The following is a 25,637-nucleotide window of genomic DNA, read 5'->3' on the forward strand; positions in this document are numbered from 1 at the left end:
ATTCAAAGGCAGAGCTCATTGTAGGATCAGTGACAAAGCGAATCCAATTCTGCTGTCACTCCATATGCAGAACTTCCACTAGCTTCATTGGAAATTCTGTGGGCGGAGCATCTGAAGGCCGCAGCCCCGCATTCATCTTTTCAGTACCCAGCTGTTGTTGACATCTCTCCCTAGATAGACACTCTAATGGTTCATGTAACTTGAAAAAAAATCATATATATATTTTTATATCTAGACAGAAAAGTTGTGCAACTTTTCTGTACATCTAATCTCTGGATGCCACAAGGAACTCGATGCATTTCCACACATCACTAGTTGTATTCTAGCCAGAAACACAACCAAAAGAAAATGCTTCATTCAGTAAAGACTATTGACTATAAAAATAATTTGAATAAATACATCTGAATATGGTATAAACTAGAGAGATTAGTTCCAGCTACAACATTTGGGTCCCATCCAGACCTTTTCAACACCACCTATCCAGCGAACACTCGTTATAAATATTGGGGCCATTTGCAGGCTGCTGAGCTGGCTCCAGGTTTGGATTTGGAACACCTCTATTGGTCAGGGCTGTTTTTCTGGTTTTGGGCCCATGACCATTTCAGGACACTGGACCAAACAACTTGTTCTCACTGTTGGGGATGATGGTTCCTTTTTGCTTTGTCACTTGTGTGTTATCCAGTCATCTCAAACTTAAGCAAATAAATTGTTCTAACCTCTCATACCATATTCTTTCTTCCCCTCAAACAGCGTACTATAAATAATACACAGGAAAACAACTGTTATAGATACATGCTTTGAGTATTGGTGAAAAATCCAGGATAAGTACAGGTGACATTCAGTTGTTTCTACAATATGGTTTTTCAGCTAATGAGTTATGATCTATGCAGATAAAGCCAATTCCATAATTCAGAATCCTCATCAACCAGTCCATTACCCACTCAATCCAAGACATATTTACAATACACATGCTGGCACACATGCATGTGAAAATAAATATTTGAGAAGAAAAGTAACGAATAATAACCACTACCACAAGTGTGGCCGGTTCAAATTTAACTGGGCAAAATCTAGATATTTGGACCCAAATTTTCAAACTTGAGTTTTTAAACTTAGGCAACCGTAATCCTCTTTTAGGCACCTAAATGAAAATGGGTGGATTTTCAGAGGTGCCGCACCCCCACCAAAGATAATGGCAACTGTGAGTGCTCAGCATCTTTGAAAGTAAGCCCACTTTTATTCAGGTGTCTAACTTTAGGAACCCAAGTTTGAAAGTTCAGACTGCAATTTTTACACTCCAGTCTTAATTATACCCATAAGTTATACCCAAACTGCTACCGTCCTTCCAATCCTCTGCAGATCCAACATTTGCGACAGATTTTCTTTTCCTAAACGAAGGTCTGCACACAGACTTCTAATGTATTAATATGGTGTGATATTCAGATGTAATGATATGTCACTGAGAGCTGATTTAACAGTGTTGTGTGTTCAGTTCATAGTTTTCTAGATGATTCTGAGCTTCATGATAAAATGTTTGTGGTTTAGATTTACAAAGCTGTGCAAAATTATACTTCTTTTTGTCATGCCTCTTTAGCAAAACTGCACTTAGAAGAATAAAGTGAGATTGTTCCAGACATTCTCCTTTTATAACAAATACAGACTGGACCCCAAGTCAGTGTGTTGAAGTCAAGTTATAGCTAAGTAATACAGTATACAGTCAAAAAACCCATCCTCATTAACAGGATAGCAACAAATGAGTTATGTTCCCAATTTCCAAACACTAAAAATATTGGGAACAGGCAAAACATTTCAAACAGAATCTGCTAAAAGGTTTTGAAGTTCCATTAAAATACCACCTGACACAAAAGTCCTCTTACTGTTTGGCTTCTTACATCCTGGGACAGTAAAGTTTATAAAAACACTGCATGAAACAAATATGTTCCCCTTGTTTGCATATCCCAGTGCTCCTCTGATGCTTTTAGCATGCCACTAGAGAGCATTAAGTCACTTCTACACAGCTTCAAAAATGTAAGGACAGCTTGTAGTCTGTTTTGAAAGGACTTCTAATGAACATGTTGCCTTAAACAAGCGTAGCTAGAAATAGTGCTTCTGTCATACTGAAGTTCTATGCTTTCTGATCAGCAATTGAACTGGTCCCTCTGGGACAGATTTAATGATGTTCCAGGCATCGTAGTGCATGAGACCAATCAATGATTTTCCACTAATGGCAACAATTTCATCTCCAGCTTCTATTTTTCCAGCTTGCTCTGCAGCGCCACCTATGAGCAAATAAGTTACAGTCAATATAAAAACAAAGGGTTTGCTTTCCACTGTGGCAAATGGGAAATAAATGATTCTTCTAACAATGCCAATGGTATTATTCATCCCTGAGACTCAGCATTAACAATTTATTCCAACATAGTGCACACAGTAACAGTAAAGTGTTAATGTAGCTGAGATAACATTAAATTCTGGTTGTTTGAGATGTGTAAAACAAAGCTTCTGCTGAGATTAATTAAGCAATATGAGGGCATCAAAACTGCTGTTTATTGGCTCTAATATTTTGTAAGAAAACCTGTTAAATTAAATAAATGTGCATGTTCACACGGACAAAAATAGTTATTTCCACAGAAAATGTAACAGGCCATTTTCTGCCCAGTATGAACCTCAATGGAATTTTAGCATTTTATTCTCCAGAGGATAAAACAACGGACTCTAAAATCGTTAGTGACAGTGAGGAGGCAAACCAAGGACAATAAGCTTTAGGATACAGACAGAGGCAAACTTCCTGTCCAGTTAGAAACCATATGTTAGTGATAAAGTGTATTTTCTCTATGATGATAACGTAGCTGTATCATCATGTATCAAGAAACACCAGTAGGAGTTGTAATTAATGACATAAATGGGAATGTTCCAAATAATCACACAATGATGGCATCATACAAAATGAAAAGTGACCCTCCCCCACAAAATAAATGTTTAAATATTAAACGTTAAAAAGTGAAACTGATTTGTGGCTAGGCCATATAGATTTCATTTTGACTCTTTTCCCTTATAAGAGAATAGGAACATGGGGCCTGATCCTGCAAGATGCTGAGCATCCTTGGATCCCACCCAAGTCAATGGGAGCTAAAGAGGCTTAGCTCCTTGTAGGAGGCACTCAGCTTTTCACATGCTCATATCCATAAGAGCCAGGACTAAACCATATGAAAAGTACAGGGAAGTACTGGACATTGGTTTCCATTCTGCATGCAACACATGTAAGTTTAACCATCTGGCTGACAGGCAGAGCATCCAAGAATGGCAGTTTTCCAATGCACATGCACTGTGCATTGTACTCTTGGGAGAAGGCTGATCACTGTGCTATGAATACCTGAAGCAGAAAATTAACACCATATTGTAGATAAAGAACTTCAGAGGAAAGCTCAACAAAAACAAAAAAAGAGAAAAAGAGGTAAAAAGTCAGAGCAGGAGAAGTAGTACTGTATTTGGGAAGAACATAGAACCATGGTTTCACTGCGCTCTCCTTCACCGTAAGTGTCAGCTTTGCTTTTCACAGGAATGGGAAACAACAGATGAAATGCTAGCTTTTATAGAATACTGTTGTAATGCTAGATGAAATGATGTTGCTGGCTGCCATTCAATATTTACGGTAACAGGTAAGCCCAGCACATAATCACAGCACACTTACTCAATCTTTCCACATTAATCCTACAAACACTTGTTAGCAGGTGAGGTACTTACTACCCCGATCCGTGTTATTAAGATTAGGCCTTTAATTATTAAGAGGTATAGAATGCATTAGAAAATAACTCAGCTCCATAATTATCCAATTCAACCAAGTTGGAACAATGTATAGTAGAAGAAAATGGGATTATAGCCATGTAAATATATTTTCCAAATACCTTTAAATATTCTTTTTACAAGCAAAGGTCTGTCTCCAGAAATTGAAGCTTTTCCACCATCAAGGCTGAACCCCAAGCCAGCAGAGGTTTTCCATAGTTCAACAGAAATGACATCACTCATATCCACATTTGGACCTGCAACAGAATACACGCAACATTTTGTTATTGACCTATAATTCTCACTTTGCTGTGGTGAGAAAATGATCCACAATTTAATTTCTACTAAAACTGCAACATGTTTTCAGTCAGTTTTTTTTAAGGGCACGTGCATATTATGCCGTTAACCCACAGTGGCCTGTGCAGGTCAGTTTTTGCAATGTGCAATTACCCATTAGGTGTGGAGTAATTCAGATTTCTCATGTTCAACAAGGATGTGCCTAGACATTTTTGTGGGTGACATTAAGGAGGCCTGCTGAACATTTGCCCAACGGGATTTAGTAAAAATTAATTTAAAAACATTGAAGTGTTTAAAAAAAATCACAAGAACAATGAGCTGCAAAAACTTTATAGTCTTCAATTTGATATCACTTATTTAGGTCTTGGATGACGGGTTTCTAAAGAGCAAGTCTGTCCAAACATTAATTTGATCAAAACCCATTCACTTTCTTTCTTTCTTTCTTTCTTTTTTTAAAGGAGGGTTTTTTAATATACTGACTTGTGTGAATTTATGCACCTGCTCTCTAATCAATGGATATGTCAGATCTCTACCAGTGTGTGTATGCGGTCCTCTAGTAGCTGGACCACAGAAGTTATAAACCATAATACTGCTACACCTAATAGAAATTATGCCATAGCTCATGTAGAAATGGCCCCATGAATTTGGAACAAAGGAGTAGATGTGATTTATCTTGATTTTAGTAAGGCTTCTGTCATAGTCACACATGACATTCTCAAAAGCAAACTAGGGAAGTGGGATTCAGATGAAATTACTATAAGATGGGTGCATAACTGGTCAAAAAGCCATACTCAAATAGTAATTATCAGTGGTCCACTGTCAAACTGGTAGGGTGTATCTAGTGGGGACCCACAATATTTTCATTAATAACTTAGATAACAGAATGAAGAGTGTGCTTTTAAAATTTGCAGATGACAGCAAACTGGGAGGGGTTGCTAGCACTTTAGAGGACAGGATTAGAACTCAAAATGACCTTGACAAATTGGAGAATTGGTCTGATTGCAACACGATGAAATTCAATAAAGACAAGTGCAAAGTACTAGACTTAGAAAGATAAAAATCAATGTACAACTACAAAATGGGGGAATAACAGGTGAGGCAGTGGTACTGCTGAAAAGGATCAGGGGTTTATAGCAGATCACAAACTAAATACAGGTCAAAAATGTGATGTAGTTATGAAAAAGGCTAATATTGTTCTGGGGAATATTAACACAGGAATCTCGTATGTGATACACTGGAGGTAATTGTCCTGCTCTGCGTGGCACTGGGAGGCCTCAGCTGGAGTATTCTGTCCAATTCTGGGTACCACACTTTAGGTAAGATGTGATTACACTGGCAAGAGTTCAGAGAGCAACAAAAATGATAAAAGGTTTAAGAAAATCTGACCTATGAGGAAATGTTAAAAAAAACGGTCATGTTTAGTCTTGAGAAAAGAGTAATGGGCTTAATCTGCAGGAATGGAGATTTAGGTCAGATATTGGGAAACGCCTTTGAACTACAAGGTTAGTTCATCTCTGGAATATGCTTCCAAGGGTGGTTGTGGAATCACCATCACTGGAGGTTTTTAAGAACAGGTTGCACAAACACCTGTCGGGGTGGTCTGGGTTTACTTGGTCTTGCCTCAGCTCAGGGGGCTGGACTTGATGATTTCTCAAGCACACCCTTCCAGCCCTACATTTCTATGATTTATGTTCTATTCCCTGCCCCAGTGACTGTCAAATTTATACAGCCATGGAATTATCATAATTTAGTGCCAATTGTTGACTTGAAAAACTGTACCTTAGGCATCTGAGAATGAGCTTTGCCTAATGGGAAGGTGCTTATGTAAATGTATGGGCTAGTGTGCGTTTGTCCTGGGGGAATTCTGCACTACTGTGCAATGCAGAATTTGTGCAGAATTCTGGGTTTCCCCCACAGAATTGGGGCTGCAGAGTTGCTGGTCACCAGTAGGGGCCACTGGACTCTGCAGAGCCCAGTTCGCAGTGAGTTGAGGGCCCAGCCCAGTGGGGATAGAGGCTGCACAGTCTGGCTGCCGGCCTGATCCTCATCCTCCCAGGGACAGGAGAGGGCCTGGGAGAATTTTTTCTGTGTGCAGAATTTTTTGGCACAGAATTCTCCCAGGAGTAACAGCTGCACTCTACAAGATGGACTCTAAGTGAGATCATGTTGCTCTCTAGTAGCTGCAGCCTACAGAGGCTATGCACCCTTCAGCTCGAGTGGCAGGAGCACTTTTGGAGCAGAAAGTCAGGGGGTCCATCTACAATGATGTCCATTAAGTCTATGTGGCCATAAAATAGTTACAGAAAGGCCATTCTAATCAAGATGGCATACTACATCCTGATACATGTCTCCAGAGACACCTCTACATCAAAATGAAGATACCAACAGGCTGCATATTAAAATTTCATGGGCTGCATTTAATCTGCAGCATACACTTTGACCACCCCAATTTGGAAATAAATATTTTGGTAATAAATTATATCTGGTGTAAATCTGCATGGTTCCATTGAAAACAATGGAGTTACACCAATTCACAGAGCTGAGGATCACACCCATTTATTTATAAAGTGATTCCTCTGTCTTTTACAGCTATTTGGATGCTCGACTGTGATTCAGGATAAAAACACTAGAAAGGCAAGAAAAATACCAATATAGAAAAAAACAGCCTCCGCTAAAGCCTAGCACTGACAATTTCAAAAGTGAGTCACTGACTTTTCTGTGCCTCAATTTCTTTGTGACCAGCTTGAACTGAGCCCCTGGAGCGCTAGCGGCAGATCACCCCGGAGGGATGCTGCATTATCAGATCTCGTGGCGATGACAGTTATTCGTCATCACGGATTGATTCCTCTTCTCCAGGCTGGGGGGTCGCTGCTGACTGTCACAGAACCACTGAAGTGCAGCCCCAGAAACACCAGCAATAGTCCTGAAGCCACTGAACATTTTCAGAAAATATCAGCTGACCAGAATGGTAAAGTGTCCTAGTTCTAAAACCAGGAGACCCATTCAGAACATCTCAAGTATAATCTCAGCTCCAAAGCAAGGCCATGTGCCTGTTTGGAACCTATTCATGAGGAAACTGATATCCACTGGGACCATGAGCTGTTAAACTGTCACTTTTCCCCAGCCTCATCTCTGGAATGGATTGGGATTTGGTTAGATCTCTCTGTTTTCTGTAATATCAAAATACCTTTCTTGTATATTTTCATAAAAACATCATAAAAATTAAATTCTGCCATTTCATAGATCAATTCCACTCCCTGTGAATAATAAACTGTAGTTCTAGGCTCAGTTTCTTTGTTTTTGCACTCCCTGTTGCTATTTTAAATGCCTTCAAACACACAATCCCCAACTTCATCCTGGATTGGACGAGTATGTGTAAATCAAGAATAGTTTGTCTTTTGCCAGAAGGTTATGATATAATCATTTTAATTATAAATAGGAGTCCTGTTAGACCTAATGCAAGCCATACTGAAATCAATGGAAAAATGGTGCTAAACATCAACGGGAGTTGAATCGGGCCCTAAATGTTCATCTAAGTGTCTACCTATTTATGATGGCTTCTAAAAATTGCATTTGGGTTCCAAAGAGTACAAATAAAAGTTAAAATTAATTTCATTTGCTTTCTCTGATCTCATAAGAAACAGACACTTATAATCTGAAGCATATGGACATTTTCCCCTTGGTCTGCTCTGCAGTGACTCCCTTCCAACTATTCTTGGACTAAGATCATACCTGTTCCTATTTCCATGGTAACATCCTTTCCAGGCACAAAGTGTTTTCTGCCGGTAGCTGATATTTCAAGTCTGGATGAAATCTTTTCTCTGTCTTTCTTTTTCTCGATGACAATGACTGCATATTTGTGCAGTCTTGCCTGATGCAGAGCATTCAGAACATCTCCATGGACGGAACCCGCCAGAGACATGCCATTAATTGACAGAATGAGATCTCCACAATGGATAGTCCCTTCTTGAGATGCCACACCCTTTGAAAACACCCTGTGGACCTAAAAGAAAGATTATTACTTAAGACTCTGATAATATCATGAATATGCATAGTGCTGTACAAATCAGATAAAGGTGAAGGCTCTGCCCCCAAAAGCTTACAATCTAAGAGTTTGATATTCTAAACACCATTAGGCATAATGTTTACTCTCAGGTCTTGTCTTCACTGTGGACTAAATCGGTGCTGTTGCAATCGATGCAGTGGCGTCAATTTAGTGGGTCTGGTGAAGACATGATAAGTTGATGGGAGAACGCTCTCCCATTGACTTCAGTACTCCCCCTCAATGAGAGGCTGAAGCTATGTCGACAGGCAAGCGTCTCCCGCCAACATAGCGCGGTGTAGGCACTACGGTAAGTTGATGTAGACTACGTCGATGTAAGGTACATTACTTGAGTTGTGTAACTTACGTCTACTTACCCTGCAGTGTAGACAAGGCCTCAGTGAGGTATATCAGTAAAGATAGGGAAATATTAATGCCATTGTTAAAGGGACTGGTGACACCTCATCTGGAATACTGTGTACAATTCTGGTCACTCATGTTTAGGGTCCTATCAAATTCATGGTCCATTTTGGTCAGTTTCACAGTCATAGGAGTTTAAAAATAGTAAATTTCAGTTGTGGGATGGTCACAAGATTATCGTGGGGGGGTTGGGGTACTGCAACCCTTACTTCTGCGCTGCTGCTGGCGGCAGCGCACTTCAGAGCTGGGCATCTGGAGAGCGGTGGCTGCTGGCTGGGAGCCCAGCTCTGAAGGCAGAGCTGCCACCAGCAGCGCAGAAGTAAGGATGGCATGGTCTGGTATATTGCCACCCGTACTTCTGCGCTGCTGCCTGCAGAGCTGGGCCCTCAGTCAGCAGCCGCCACTCTCTGGCCACCCAGCTCTGAAGGCAGCAGCGCAGAAGAAAGGCTGGCATGGTATGGTATTGCCACCCTTACTTCTGTGCTGGCGGTATGCTGCCTTCAGAGCTGGGCGCCCAGCTCTTAAGGCAGCGCAGAAGTAAGGGTGGCAATACTGTGAGCCCCCTAAAATAACCTTGTGAGCCCCCTGCAACTCCCTTTTGGGCCAGGACCCCCAATTTGAGAAATGCTGGTCTCCCCCGTGAAATCTGTTTGGTATAGGGTAAAAGCACACAAGAGACCCGATTTCACAGGAGGAGACCAGATTTCACAGTCTGTGACACGTTTTTTCATGGCCGGGAATTTGGTAGGGCCCTACCCGTGTTCAAGAAAGAGGAATTGAAACTGGAATAGGTTCAGAGCAGAGCTACTAGGATGATTGGGGAACCGTAGGCCTATTTTATAAGAGGATACTAGCAAAACGAAGGCTGACAGAGCCTCTCTCTAAGTACATCAGGGGATAAACTTCAGGGACAAGAAGAGCTATTAAAGCTCAAGGACAATGATGGTACAAGAATAAATGGATATAAACTGGCCATGAATAAATTTAGGCTGGAAACTAGAAGAAGGTTTCTAACCATCAAAGGAGCCTTCCAATCGGAGTAGTGGGGCCACGCAACCCAACTAATTTTAAGATAGAGTTTGATAAATTTATGAATGGGACTATAAGACAGGGCTCCTTGCTATAGGAGTGGACTGGACTCGATGACCCGGAAGTCTCTTTCAGTCCTATGTTCCTATGAGGTGTCCCATGCACTATGCCAGGTTAAAGTGTCTGCAGGATTGGGCACAAAGAACTAGTTAAGCACTTAGTAGATGGGCACTAAGAAGTAGCCGCAGAGGTAACTGTGTATTTTACATTGGCTGTTACATGGTCACCTGTGCAGTTTCAAGTGCCTATTTTTGATGATTTGGCTGTTCCAATTATGTATTCACCATCACAGATGTAACGGTCTTTTTGGTTGTGTAAACTATTTTTTTCTTGTAAATATGGAAAATTCTAGAGGTCAGTTAGAGGGGAAAATCCGGAGTAACTCCTTGGGCTCCAGTAGACTGGCTCAGGATTTGTGCTGGTGTAACTGATAGAAGAAAATGGCCCAAAAGCAGCAACTCTGGATTTTTAAAGACTTGTTTACAAGATACTGTGCAGCTGTTAGAGCACTGTTATATGCTTCCTTTCACAAAGGTTCATGCTGTGAATTTGTGAGTACAATTCTAGATGCTTATCTCAAGGTATTTCACAGACTCTCTGGCACTTACTAGGGGGAGTGCAAGTCTTTTGGGCATCCCCCAGAGAGGACCCAATGACCTGCTGCACCTCACCCCAACAGTCCCCAGGAGGAGGCCCTGCTAAAGAACCCTAGGTTTCAGAGGCTAACATTTCCAGAGGCAGTGTAAGGAGGCACTCCCAGTGAGGAGCTAACTAACTGCAGCTGTGTTTAGGCTCAATATCTTGAAAGAAGGGTTTAACTCTCAGAGGGGAGAGACATAAGGAGGGACTGCTGACCAGAAGCCAAGGAAGGAAGCTCTGGGAAAATGCAGGAGCTACCATGCGTATGTAAGGCTGTAAGGCAGGGGTGCAGCTGGAGACATTGCTATATTAGTGTCAATTTGGATTAAAACGGAACCCCCCTAATAATGCCCTACCTAGCAGAGGTGTTTGTGTGCTTAAAAGTGGATTATTGGGTGAATTTTTCTCGTTATTTCCCCCCTGATCCTAATATGTGCCCCACAAACAGTCTCATCACCCTGGCAGAGCCTACCCCTGCTCCCACTCAAATCAATGGGAGTTTTACTACTGACTTCAATAAGAATGGAACCAGGCCTCAAATGAGGTACCATTCCTATGGGTGTCACTGTGGTCCAAAGATTGAGGCATGCCCTCCTCCTACTCTTGGCATCTAATAGGTTCATCCTCATAAGTGTGGAATCTAAAACTTTCCCACTTCAGAGGGCTTGTTGCACGGCACATTGGTTCTCCTGCTTTTCTCCATCTTACTGGTTCTACTTTTTGATAGTGTTTCAGTTGTTTGGTATCACTTTTTTATTCCTTGGTATCACTTAATGGCACTTACAATGTCCTGGGTTTACAAGTACCTTATAAATAATAATTATAATTAGTTTTCACTTGTCACCAAAAGAACTTTGTGAAGCAAAATCCAGAATGTTTGCCTCAGTCTGAAATAGCTGTCCTTAGGTTTACAAAAACATTCCATAACTGGACATTTTATGACAAAAGTTCAAAGGCTGGAAACTGAAATCTACTTACAAAAGGTTACATTTACCTTGAGTATGTGGGATTTGATTTATATCCCTTGGGACTTTGATGCAGTTGATTCCATAGATTAATAATCCAGTCACATATTAATCTAAGAAGCACTTTTAAATCTAGTTTGAAAATGTAATTGTCATCCATCTTCAGTAATTAAAAATATTGCATCAACTTATTTTTCACCCAGGCACTTCCCTCTGATTTCATGAGAGCATGCAGCAGCCTCTCAAAGTCCCTGGTTTATGACTCAAGACTGCCTTTCAGTGACACTTGCTAGATGAACACTTGATCTAATTTCCAACTTGCCTTGCAGTCAACTTTGCTGAAAAAGACTTGAAGTCATCACTTACTATGATAGATTTCTGCTCCAGATCTATCCCTCCAGCGACACTAAATCCCAGGCCAGCACCTTCTTCTTTATTCAAGACCACAAAGTAAGCATCTTCTTTGCTCTAACAATAGAACAGAAGGGGGGGAAAGGAGGGAAGCCAAAGATCAAGACAAAATACCCACAACGAGGTAAAGAGTCCCAGCATGCTCACACTACTGCAACTTGAGTTTACAGTTTTAAAAAGCTAATGTCGTTCTTGTGAAAGGAGTCAGATTGAAGTCCTGTGTTTATTCACACAGCGGGTACAGCATGAGCAGCAGTGCAGGCTCTCTCTGAAGACAGTAACGGGGGCTCTTCCATCAGCCAGACAAAGAGCTGATCGCTGGAAATTGAAGCCAGACAAATTCAGACTAGAAATAAGGCACAGATCTTTAACAGTAAGGGTAATTAACCACCGGAACAACTTAAGCAGGGTTGTGGTGGGTTGTTCATCACTGGGAATGTTTAAATCAAGATTGGATGTTTTTCTAAAAGACACGCTCTAGTTCAAACAGGAATTAATTCAGGGAAGTCCTGTGGCCTGTGTTATACGGGGAGTCATAGTCGCAGAGTTTAAGGCCCAAGGGGACCACCAGGTCATTCAGTCTGACCCCTTGTATAACCCAGGCTACCAACACCATCCCACACCCACACACTAAACCCAACAACCAACATTAGACCAGAGTTTTACAGCACATAGGAGACTAGACTGTTTTATACCACAGGCAAAGAATAGGAGGGCCCATAGTATGCCAGTGCCCAAGGCCCACGCAATGGCACGGAAATGATTAAGCAGCCTTGTTGCCGCCTCAGAGCCCTGGCCCACCCCTTCCAATGTCCCCTCTCCAGCTGTGGCCATCCCTGATGCTTCAAAGGAAGCAGACTAAAAAAAAAAAAACCCAGAAAACATGGGGCGAGGGATCCCTTCCTGACCCCTGCAGCTGGCTGACTTAAATCTTGAAGGTCAGACTAGATGATCACAGGGGGCCCCTTCTGGCTTTATAATCTATGAATCTAAGACAACACCATGGCACCCTAGTTCTACCCTGAATGGATCCTCTACAGCAATAGTTCGGTTTCTGTACCTGTTCAGCTCTTGGACTTCTACCGAAGGGTATGTCTACACTGTAATCCCTGGGTGTGATTGCAGCTCAAACTGACATACCTGAGCTAGCTTTAATCTCGCTAGCTCAGGTCCTGGAATAGCGAAACCATGGCAGCACGAGCTTCAGCCTGGCTTATCCCCAGGAGTCATTAGCCCAGGGTGCTAAGTGGGTTTGTCCAGCCCACGCTGATGTTCACACTGCTGTGTCTTCACTGCTCCGGGATCCAAGTGAGCTAGATTAAAGCTAGCTCAGGTATGTTGCCTTGAGATGCAATCATATCCCGTGATTAAAGTCTAGGCATACACTAAGACTGCCAACAGGAATTGTGCATGAGACCAATTAGTTTCACATAAATCTAGTCACCAGTCATCAGCTGGTGACAACTCTCAGCCATCCCTGACCTGGGCTGAATTCAAGCCAGCGACCAGTAGATAAAAGGTATCCTATTGCCAAACCCATGAGCCGTCCAGTCTATCACAGTTTCATGCAATATGCTAAGGAAGACAACAATGTACTATATTTACCTTTCAGTACCAACCACCAAGGGAGCTAGTGAACAGGGGAGTTTGAGAGGGAGATCTCCCTGCTGAACAAGGTGCGAATGAGCTTGCTTGGCTTTTTGGCTGTTTGTTTTTCTCTTTCAGGTTACTGAAAGTTGAAGTGTCAATTAGGATTGTGTGTTTAGGGACTGTCTGAGCCTTTGTTCCCTTGATCAGATTCAATCAGCCCTTGATCATCTTTGATCCCACTTGCAAGTGAAAAATTCTATTTTCTACATTATGACATGGGATGTGCAAAAGCAAGACTGGAATTCCACGTACCACAGGGACCATTCCGCTTCATATCCCAGCAAAGAGCGGAGAGAACTCTTCAGTGATCTGAACACGTTGGGCTAAATTCAGCCTCACTATAAACATGCAGCACTCCAGTGAAGACCATGGAGTGGCACCTACTTACACCAGGGCTGAATGTGGCTTGTAAAACTGATTTATATGAAACGGTGGGCCACTGCCAGAGCACAGAGTTTGCTACGCTGGATGAGACCATTTGTCTATCAAGTTGGGTGTCTTGCATTCATCAGTTATTAGGGTGAAAGGAATACTGTTATGAACAGCCTGTATAGACATTTCCAGTATAAATAAGACAATAAACAATAGTCTGGTGGCAGTAACAAGATATTAACTGGGCCTGCTGCAAATCATCAGGCACTGACACTCTAAAGCAGCATCTGGCCTTGGATGGCTTCCAGCTCTTAGCATTTCCAGGAACTGCCAATGCTTAAATTAATGGCATCTCATTAGAATCGAGGCCCTGACACAGTTTAATCTATTTACCATTAAATGACATATTTAGTTCACTGGACTGAAAACGTGTTTAACTCAGAGGGTTGTCTCTTAAATTAAAGCCCCAATCATAAAGGCATAGTGGAAGCAAACACTATTAAGGGTTGCACTGTAAATATAATGGGCCTGATTCTTGGCTACACTATGGGTGTTCTGTGGCAACTCAGTGGGATTTGGAGGATTACCCTTGTGTGAAGGGCATCCTGGGGAGTGCTGGGCCAGTCTGAGAGCTTGCCAGGGTGGATTGGGAGGGAGCCGAGGTAGACTGCTAAGGTGTTGCAGGGCTGGGGAAGGGGAAGCAGCAAATTCCGGGGGGAGGTGGGGTCGCAGCAAGTTAGAGACTGCATCTGCAGTGATGCATCAGGTCATTGAGGGAGGAATTCGCTGGGGGTGAGAGAGGAAGGAAAACATCTCCCGTGATGGTCTAGATAATACTTAGTCCTGCAGGGGACTGGACTAGATGACCTCTCGAGGTTCCTTCCAGTTCTATGATTCTATGATGCATCGGAGCTGGAAAGATCTGTGCACAAAACTGTTGTCCCCACCCCTCACTGATCACCCGGTATGGGGTGTTCCCTAGAAGAAAATGGATGAAACCAAACATCCCACGGCCCGGTAACCCCTGGCTGCCAGAAAAGCCCTATGGGGCTGTGACCAGCTGGTTTAAGTCACAGCAGCCTTCTGTTACACTGGATGAGAAAACAGAAGACTACAATAATTATAAATGAGTTCAACACTAAAATCCAGGAGGGCCCTCAGCACGGTGTGCTAAATGGAGGGGATTGCATGGTAATATTATCCAGCTATCCTGTGTACACAGTAAGTACGTGGCTGCACATTAACCCCTACTTCTACTTCATATTCTGTCGTGCAGCCCTGCCTGGAATGCACCTACCATTTCCCCCACCTGCTATTCTGATGTCACCTGCAAACCAGGAAAAGCAAATCTCAGCTTTTCCTGGTTTCCTAGGACTAAACATCCCAGTCCAGGCACATACACAATCTGAACATTATCTCATGTTCTAAATGACAGACATTTTCTTTCTGCCCATCTGCCAAACTCTCCCCTCACCAAAAGCATGCTCTGTGGCAGGGGTGGGCAAACTTTTTGGGCCGAGGGCCACATCTGGGTGGGGAAATTGTATGCAGGTCCAGGGCAGGGGGTTGGGGTGCGGAGGGAATGTGGGGTGTGGGAGGGGGTGTGGTGTGCGGTGTGCAGGAAGGGGCTCAGGGCAAGGGATTGGGGCAGATGAGGGGTGCTGGGTGTATGAGGGGGCTCAAGGAAGGGGGTTGGGGTGCAGAGTGCAGGAGGGGACTCAGGGCAGGGGTGCAGGAGGGGTGCAAGGTGTACGAGGGGGCTCAGGGCAGGGAGTTGGAGTGCAGGCAGGGTGCAGCAGGGGGCTCAGGTCAGGGGATTGGGGTGCACAGGGGTGCAAAGTGCAGCAGGGAGCTCAGGGCAGGGGGTTGGGGTGCAGGAGGGGTGCGGAGTGTATGGGGGGCTCAGGGCAGGGAGCTGGAGTGCAGGCGGGGTGCGGCAGGGGGCTCAGGACAGGGGGTTGGGGTACACGGGTGCAGGGTGAAGTAGGGAGCTCAGGGCAGGGAGTTGCGAGGCGCAGGCAGGGGGCTTAGGGCAGGGAGTTGGGGGGCGGGGTGCAGGAGGGGTTTGGACTCTGGGGTGGCATCAGCGCACACCGGGGCCAGGGCAGGCTCCCTGCCTGCCTATCCTGTCCCCGGCCCCACGCCGCTTCAGGAAGCGCTGCAACCCCTGGGGGGGAGAGGGGGCCGGGAGGAGGGCTCCACATGCACTGCCCTTGCCGCGCCTCCAGGTACCTCCCCCAAGGGTCCCATTGGCCGCGGTTCCCTGTTCCCGGCCAATGGGAGCTGCGGGGGGCGGTGCCCGGAGGCAAGGGTTAACACACAGAGCCCTCTGCCCCCCCACCCGGGGACCACAGGGACGTGGTGCCGGCCGCTTCTGAGAGCGGCGTGGAGCCCACGGCGCCACAGGGGGCAATCCCACAGGCCGGATCCAAAGCCCTGATGGGCCGGATCCAGCCCACAGGCCATAGTTTGCCCACCCCTGATTTGTGGGCTATGGGAAGCTGCCTGCTGACATCCTTGCTTTGCACAGCTACCCCCCATAAGGACATGACATACTGTAATACCTTCCATCTGATCATCCAATTGTGCTTTACAGGCATCCATTAATCTAAACTCACAACCTCCCAGTGGGGCCAATAACTATTACTAGCCCTATATTACAAATGAGGAAACTGTGGCACAAAGGGTTCGGATTCCTGATCCTGTGAGGTGCTGCACATCCTCATCTTCCCAAAGTCTCTATCTCAACAGACTGCGCACTAAGTGACTTGCCCAAAGTCACAGAGGAAATCAGTGTCATGGCGGGAAGGAGCTCAGGTCTCTGATTTCAGTTCTATCCCTTAACCACAAAGCTATCCTTTTAAAACCTAGCACTGGTTTAATAATAATAATAATAATAATAATAATAAAATAAAAAAAAAACTGACCTGCACAACAATTATGTTTCAATGTTTCCTTTTTTCTTGATTTTCCTAATATTTGTTCAGAGATTCAAAGACCCCAAGGGAGTCCTGTGATCATTTAAGTCTGACTTACTGCATACCATAGGCCAGAGAACTTCCCTATAATAATTCCTTTTGAACTACAGTATTTCTCTTTTAAAAAATCCAAACTTAATTTCAAAATTGCCAGTGATGGAGAATCCACCATAACTCTTGGTAAATTGTTTGAATAGTTAATTGCCCTAATTGTTTTTGAACACTGGCAGGAAATTCAGCACTGCACAGACATAAAGGAAGAGACAATCTCTGCCCAGAGGAGCTTACAGTCTGAATCAGACAAAGACACCCACATCATATTTCAGTGCTTGTAGAATTCTGAAGAACTACCCCATTGTAGACTTCAATCCAGTATGTGACTAGAGTAAAGTTTTCCAGCCTACGTGCCATACTGGCCTTAGGTGCGGATATGAGAAACTATGCAGACACAGAGTGCCTTCCAAAAAGCATTCAGTTTTATAAATATTTGAGTTCTCTGATTTTAAAAACGGGCATGAAAAAATAATCTCTCTAAGATTCCATGTAAAATACTTGAAAGTGCATTTAAATTATTTTTGGCCATGAGTAAAAATCCAGTTCTAGTATTTCTGGAAAAGCTGCCAAACCCACCTGGGCTCACCCAGCTATGGGGTCTCACAAGTTTTAACTAGGCTGTCCTGGGAAAGAGATAAAATCAGGTCACTCTGGGAGGTCCTGGTTCTCCCCATCCCATTTCATATTTAAAACTGTGACGTTCGCAAATAAAATTCAGAAACTTTCCAAATCTACCTCACCAGCCAGTGATATGCACCAGACGTCACTTACACTCACAATTCCTCCAGTAAAAAACAACAAGGAGTCCTTGTGGCACCTTAGAGACTAACAAATTTATCGGGGCATAAGCTTTCGTGGGCTAAAACTTCATCAGATTCATAGAGTGGAAAATACAGAGACAGGTATAAATACAAAGCACATGAAAAGATGGGAGTTGCCTTACCAAGTGGAGGGGCGGGGGGAAGGAGTCACTGCTAACGAGCAATTCAATTAAGGTGGAAGTGGCCTATTCTCAACAGTTGACAAGAAGGGGTGAATACCAAGGGAGGAAAAATCACTTTTGTAGTGCTAATGAGGACAAGTGCTAATCAAGGTGTCCCATTTCAAACAGTTGACTACCACGTGAACACACACACATATGCATTCAGGCTAAATTGGCAACAATTTCACTTGGGGTCCTTTCGGCACCTGGCCACAGAAGGTTGCCTTAGTACAGTGCCTGGCCTCCATGGACCAGAGGGGTAAGAGAGAGGAGCCAGGAGCCACTTGCAACATTGGGTGTCCTAACAAGAAGCCATGCTTCATGTTGCTGCCAAGCTGCCAGTGCACATTTAAACCAAGATTAAACCAGGAACAGTGAGGATTGGCATTTCATATTTGGCTGAGAACTTGGTTTGAGTCAGACGATTGGTTAACGGTGTTAAAGTTGGCCTTCAGCTACTTGCTAGCTCAAAGACTTTCTAAACTCTGGTAGTGCCTGACAAGGAGACATGCTCCACCAACAGATTTGCAGAATAGACCATTTCACTGTGGATCACAATTAGGGGAGTATGCCAGTAACCTTCATCAAAATAACTTTTAAAAAGCCCTTCAAATGAACCACATGAGTTTATGTTAGACATTCTAAGCTACAAAACTAGGGGCAAGCAGTGGTGCCATCAAGGGTAATAGGTTATCATAGAAAATGGGGCTACTGGATGTATTCTAAAACTGTCTGGAATGGATCTTAACCTGTATTAAAAAAGAACTTACTTACATAGATAACTAAAATGTGGCTAGTGATTTTAAGTTTTGATCTTCCATTTCTTACCTCTGCTTGTTGTTTGACTTCTTGGAGCACAGTGATGATATCACATTTTGCCTTTACAGATGATAAAACAGATTGCAATTTCTGCTGGTCCAGGGTTGAGACTAATAGCTGAGCCAAGCTAAAAATAATATACACATAAATGTAAAACGCAGCATTATATTTCTGTCAGAATGAAGGGATATGTTTCAATACCAAGTACAGTATATTTCACATTAGCACCAATTACCTGGGCTTTATTTCACCACTTTTGTTACTTTTATTTCTTTAAATGGTGAAAAACATTTTTCAGATGTACCTTCCATTACAGCATCTTCACTTTACGCAATTTACACATCTGATTGCACACACAAATCAAGTGGTTAACTGTCGAAATGCTGTATACTGCGAGTGCAAAAAGGGCCTGGAAATCAAGCCCTATATCTTTCTTTAAGATTTCAACCACCAACAGAATAAAACAAAGGGAGATTATTTTTAAAAATATTGCTATTAGAGTGTCAGTGAGCTCAGTCATTGCCATGTTAGGAAAAGTGGACTACAGTGACAGGTTCCCATGTAAGTTGGGCAAGGGACAACAATTATCTCATTTTAGATTACAAAAAAAAAAAAAAGAGAGAGAGAGAGAGAGAGAGTGAGTGAGTGTGTGTGTGTGTGTGTGTGTGTGTGTGTTAAAGGAAAGAAAGTGAAGGAGGGCTTGAGAGAAGGGAAATGTGGAATCTCTTCTAAACTGCTCAGCACCCTAAAATCCCAATGGCTTCATTTCAGTGCCTTGACCTAAGTGAATGTTGAGGGTACTCAGGAATTTTCAAAAGGCGCTCAGCACCTCATGGGATCCAGCCCGTTTTATACAGGGCATTACAGACACTACTGAAATGCAGCCACTTCTGCAGTGTTCCTCATCAAACAGCCATAATATACAATACTTCTCAAAAATAAAGCTTGAGAAACACTGTGTCCAACTGATAGCGGAGTGAGGACTTGATCTAAAGCCATTCCATTGAAGTATAATTAACTTCAATGGGCTTGCGATTAGGCCCTACATAACTGGAAGTTTTGCCTGAGAAAAGACTGCAGGAATGACGAGAACAATATTTCAGGAAATGCTTTTTCAATCAATAACCACAGACCATTAAACTAACCTGATTGACCAGCTTTTTTCTGATGGCTTCCTATCTGGGGAGCTGTCATGTGGTACATCATCTTCAGATGCTGACCCAGGAGTCCCTGAGCCACTATTCCAAGGACTACTCCCTTTAGAACATAGCTGATTCATTTTTGCAAGGTTGGAGAGGGCAGAAGATGCATTCAGATTTGAAATGCTCTCAACAGGCAGGCCGAGTGATTTCTTGGGTGTAATTTCCAGTTCTGTTTTGAAATGGGTGGCCTCGGGTTCCACTGAGAAGTCCTCATTGCACAGCTTGTCAAGATCTGGCATGCTCAATGCTCTGAGCTCTCTAAGCTTCATGCGAGACAGTGACTGCCTGCCGTAACCCCTGCTTCTTCGGATGAGAGGTGTGTTGGGTGATGAGACATGCAGATCTCCTGAAGTGTCTTCTCCCTTGCTTTTCTTTAAATGAGTGTCGTCTTTGCTGCTGTCTGCTGAATTCTGCTGTACATGTGTTAAGATTACTTTTGTTTGCGATTTCTGGGGATATGTTGGACTTTGACTGTCGCTGCATGAACTCAAACTTCGCCTCAATGTCTGCACTGCATCGTTTGTGCTGGTACTGCTTATGGAGGATATCCCACTAGATGCTCGTCTACCAACGTGTGGTTTAGAACTCATGGAGGTTGAATGTATGTCTATAGCTTTAACAACTGGTCTATCGAAATTTGCCAGATTCTCAAAAGATTTGATCCTCTGTTTCACAGAGAAAGATGAGGTAGATTCTTGTGGCCAGTTCAGTTCATAATAATAATAATTTCTCTTGAAAATTTTTAGTTTATCTGTGGCAAGACAGCTATTTTCATTAGCTAAAGAGAGCTGCTCCAGGCTTGGTTTCTGGACACTTTGGGGAGCGTGTATTTGCTCTTTTCCATCCTGGGTGCCCTGGCCATTCAGCACCCTGAGATGGACAATTTTTAGCATCCCTGAAACATTGCTCTGAACACCTTGCACGGGGTGTGCTGAAACACCTATAACATTATTGTCCTCTCTCAAATGACGTGACAACTGGGCTGGCATTGAGTAAGTCCTCGTCACGGTTTTGGATGCACTGTGTCGATTTCCATCCCCAACGGTATCTACTTGAGTGAAATACTGGCCATCCCCTATCTCCTCAGTTACCTGGCTGACCTTTGTATTGGTAGCTTCTGCCTTTTCCAACAACGGCCGCTCTGATGATGGTGCTAGGGAGGAACAGGAGGAGGATAACCTCACCTCAATGAACGTGCGTTGAATTTCCTGGCCTTCTGGCTGCTCCTGCTGCATTGGGGGAGAACTCAGTGAGGAGGAGTCATTGTTACAGACTCCTAGGTTTTGAGGACCTACTTGCTGAATATCACCTTCATCGTAACTGCTGTTTATCAGGTTTATGCCTGTGCCATGGTTTTCAGCTCTCTCTTTGACATACTCACCTTTCAGCATCTGCTTAGGAGAGGTAGTTACTTTGGTCAGATCTTCCCTAGCTTTGAAATCACCAACATCAATCTTAATTCCCTTCTCATTACACACATCCTGCTGCACTGAAGCCTGCCTTTCTTTTTGTTTTTCACCTCCTCTCTGATGCTCTGTCTCCCCAGCAACGCTTAGCTCACCATTGCCCCTGGATTGCTTTTCATTGTTTTCCACTGGGCTGCTGCTGCCATTCAACACAGGTAGCGATGTTTCTTCAGGCACAGCTAGAGATGGTTTATTTTCTTGCTCAGATTTAAGAGTCTTTGAGACTGGTGTGGTGCTCTTGCCAGGTTCCACGTTTGTAGGGAGATTACGGGACACAGAAACTTTCTTTCCTAGAAGCTTGGGTGATAACTGTGGAGAAATGGAAGTTCTTCTCTGATCAGTCCCACTAGCTTTTGCAGGATTAAAGCTCGGAGCTTCTGAATTTGCCTTTGTTTTACTTTTGATAGTGAGGCCCTTTAGCTTTGGTCCTATTTTGGCTCTCTGACTATTTAAAAGTGTTTCCACAATAGTCCTTTGGGCCATTGCCTTAATTTCTTGATGCGATTTTTTCTGTGAGGTGGGGCTGTGCGGTACTGTAACTCCTTTGCTGTAGCTTGTGCTGGAGCTTTGGATTTTTGCATTAGAACTTCTTCCCAATGGCATACCATTAACTTTTTCATTTTTCCCTGACAAGTCCTGGGTCGTACCAGCCTTAGTTAGATCTTTTGATTTAGTAGGAGTGGGTGACCTGGACGTGAGGGTTGATCTTTGTGATAGAGTGTCTATCCGATTACTATCTGTTTTATTCAAATTAGCCAAACTGTTTGTTTCCTTCTTTGTCAAAGCGGAATGATAACTAACCTTGTGATTGCACTCATTAGTCACCAGTTCACTTTCAAATTTGGATCCTTGTTCTTTATCATGTTGTTCTTTGTCCAGCAAATTGCTTTCCAAGCCATTCACCTTCCCAGTAGTGCAGAAACTCATATTTTTGCTTTGCAAAGCCATATCATCTTTGGAAGACTCACACGGTTTCACAGATTTTTCATTGTTCTCCAAGCCCATTCTGTCTTCTGTACTTAAGGCACCGTTGTTATGGAAGGAGCAAACTGGACGAACACCCAATGGAGGTGTGAGGGTATCTTTATCTGGTAGAGAAACTGAGGGAAAAGTATGTAAGGGAGTAGCCGGAACAATATTTAAATGCTGTGGGGTGTGTAGAATTGGATTACATTGATCTTCTAGTATAAATGGAGCTTTGTCATTGTTTGTATCCAGTGAACTATATACCGCACAGCTCTCTGTTTGTAAAACTTTTGCCGTGTGAGGGGATGGTGGGGAATGATGAAATACACTTCTAGCAGACGTGAGCTGCTGATGCTCCTGAATGGGCTGTTGGGGCTCATTATTCACGCAGCAAATTTCAATTTGCTCCTCATCTGACTCTATAACATTGCAGGTTTCAGAGGATTTACCATCGGCAGATGGCAAGAGCAAACCGTCACCAGTAGAATCCGGGGCTTCGGTGAGAGATTCCGTGTCTGAATGGGAATCCTCTGCAGCACCATACATTGATTTTGGAAATGATTCATTTCTTGTATCTTCCACAGAGTCTGCTGCAGGCAAATCATCTACACTTAAACTGCTAAAATTCCTAGAATAGTTATTTAAGCAGCTTTTATTCACAGTAAAAAGCTTTCCTGTATTAACGGAATCCAGTACTGATAACCCCAAAATCCCCTGTGCGTTAGCGGCATAATTCACAGTTTTTTCAGACAGCTCCTTCTTTGCTATATCTGGCTCAGAATTAGTAGAACAACCTTCCTCTGTCTCACAACTGCACTCGGCAGTGTACTCATCTCTGGGGCTTGCTACTGTCAGTAGAGACTGAGAAGTTCTATCCTCTGAAGAATTCAATTTACTGACGAAGTCATCAATATCAGTGATTGGGCTCACAGCACAGTCCTTGACACAGCTGACCTCTGAGGCACCTGCTTGCACCTCTTCGGTCTTGGCATCAGGTGGCAGCATTGTTCTCTTTGTGACATTGTCTGGATTTTCGTTTTGTAAAGTCTTTTCTTCACATTTCCCAGAACTGGTTTCTTCTTCAGCTACAAGGATGCTGCAGGGGTCAGCCTGATCTGAACCATCTGTCCCTGAAGACATGAGGAGGTTTGTAAGTCTGTCCACAGCTGTATCAAGATAAAAAGGGGGGGGGGGAAAGCAAATAAAACACTTAACTCTGATTAGTTACGTTAATGGAATGTTACACACAAAATATCATGTTCTTACTGCAAAAATAGATACACGTATATTCCGGCTAGATGTTTCCCTATAGCTCTGCCCTTCTTTTCTCCTGTAATGACTCTTAAATTTCCAGAAATAATCAAATTCCAGCTGGATCAGAATAATATATGCGGGGGAGGGGGGACTTATTTTTAGTGAGTAATTATGATTTGTTTCATTCTTAACTTTGAAATTTAAACAGGATTCTAACCATCAAAGTGTAAGTACATAGCCAGATGGGCCTGGCTGTGTTCGTTCCCATTAACCCTAGAACAAAGAGGAGGAATACACAGTACCAGGCTGAAATAAATTGCACTGAATACCTGAAGACTAGTGCACTAATCAGAAGTGCTTCGGTGCTGCAGTGATGAGAAATTGTAGAAATGCTTTGGCTTTGGTCCTGTGAGCACTCGTGCATATGCTTAATTTTACACATGTGAGTAAGGTTATGGGGGCATAAGTGTTTATGGGATTGTGGTCTTAGATCTTCTCTTTCATCTCATGAACATTCAGCCCACTCGCAGGCAATTTATTGACTGCCCACAACTCCGTCCACTGATCCATCCACACATTCCAACTCACCCAGTTTGCTCAGTTACATCACAGATGACAGCATGGAGGTGGGTTGTGTAAGGAGTAAGTATACAGGGATTGGGAAGAGTTTCTGGCAAAATGGAGGAAATACCAGAGGAAGGAGGCAGGGGAGAAAGGGAAGCATGCTCTTGGGAAAAGCGCCAACCTGCCCATATCCCTGCTGCCACAAGCCTCCGCAATGCTTGGGCTAGCCTAGGGATTGAGGAATGGGACTTCCTGGCCTGCCAGAAAACCCTTCAAAAACTACTGGTATCTAAGCATCACTCATTTGGAAGCTAGTTAGAACTCTAAGTATTAACAGTTGAACAAATAAGAGTGTATTTTAGCTAAGATAAAAAAAAAGGTAGTGCTGCTCCTGAATGTGCAACATGTACTGTTCTTTTCAAACACTGTCTGCCACACTGCATAATTCATTTAAATTGTAGATACAAGCATACTGCAGGATAAGCATAAATCTTCTTAGTGGGTAGAACTACATATCAACATTTCCACCTAAACAAGAAACAACTCTTTATAACAAAAATGCACATAGCCATTTCAACAAGATTCAAGCACTACACTTCTGTTTGTACACTTTCTTTCTGAGCAGTAGAACTTTCTGATTTACCAAGAAAGAGCCTGGATTTCATTATTTTACTATCTGATCACAAAATACAACTTAAACTTCACATTTTAAGAGACAGATTTGACTAAAAGGATCAGAGTATTTAAAAGCTTTAGACTATCTTATGCATAGTCAAATTAACTTGTCATTTATCAACAAGACATTGACGGCAAATTTGATTGTCATGCTTGACCCTAATACTTCCATAATTAAATTCCCTGGTGGGTTAACTTGACTCCGCATTAGATGGTTAAAAGCTCTAAATACTCTGATACTTTTTGTCAAATATTCTGGAGCTATTATTTTAAATGTGAGCGTTAAACCTTCAGGTCAGGATGATGAAACAGCACTTCATGATGACATGTTATAAATGACTGAAAATCTGTCTCCGTAATGAAATGCTTTATCATCAACATCAATACATACACATACACCACTTTTTCTGAATCATCTTAGATGCCAGGTCAGCAAAACACCTTATCAAGCTTTTCTCACTCACATATTCAAAACCAACAGTATAAGAGTAAAAAAATGCTCTCACCTGATACTGCCTTTTGCACCTCTAGTGTTACAGACATGGGGAGATTCTGTATGAACAGACAGATTTCCTGGGATGTCATTCCACTGATTGGGGTACTGTTGATGGATAAAATCTCATCTCCTACTGTCAGCTTTCCCATTGATCCCTAATATGGTTACAGAGATAAATTAATGTAAATACCTGAGAGGCTTTATCACAGAAGCAGAGGGCATAGCTTGCAGTACAAGCATAAATGTTTTACAAGCAATGATCCCAGTTTCCAGTGGTTACAGAAGGCAGAACACTGGCATTAATATACTCAGTTTACAGACAAGTAAAGTGAGGAACAGAATGTCACTCACGCTTTGTGGTTAGCAAGCGGGAGATCTGATGACAGAAGGAACCTCCCAGTCTTTGTGACTCTGCACAGAGACCAGGTACCTCTCAGTGAAGATGTTGGAGGTGTTGGTGGCTCCCAAAGAGGGTGGTATGAGGAAGAGGTCATGGTATTCTGGCTGAATGAA

General features: G+C 43.0%; 1 protein-coding gene across 1 annotated transcript in view; it reads right to left on the minus strand.

Moving 5' to 3' along the window:
• Positions 1–2,112: 2,112 nt before the first annotated feature.
• PDZD2 (PDZ domain containing 2) overlaps positions 2,113–25,637 on the minus strand; it is a 208,893-nt gene continuing 185,368 nt past the window's right edge. Inside the window, exons 18-24 of the mRNA XM_065406808.1 lie at positions 25,135–25,279; positions 19,647–23,301; positions 18,511–18,628; positions 11,602–11,703; positions 7,813–8,083; positions 3,906–4,040; positions 2,113–2,279 (exon numbers count right to left, since the gene is read on the minus strand). Of these exons, the coding sequence (XP_065262880.1) occupies positions 2,113–2,279; positions 3,906–4,040; positions 7,813–8,083; positions 11,602–11,703; positions 18,511–18,628; positions 19,647–23,301; positions 25,135–25,279 (4,593 nt within the window). The remainder of the gene's footprint in view (positions 2,280–3,905; positions 4,041–7,812; positions 8,084–11,601; positions 11,704–18,510; positions 18,629–19,646; positions 23,302–25,134; positions 25,280–25,637) is intronic.

The sequence above is a fragment of the Emys orbicularis genome, chromosome 6 (assembly GCF_028017835.1).
Source record: "Emys orbicularis isolate rEmyOrb1 chromosome 6, rEmyOrb1.hap1, whole genome shotgun sequence".
NCBI classification, from domain to species: Eukaryota; Metazoa; Chordata; order Testudines; family Emydidae; genus Emys; species Emys orbicularis.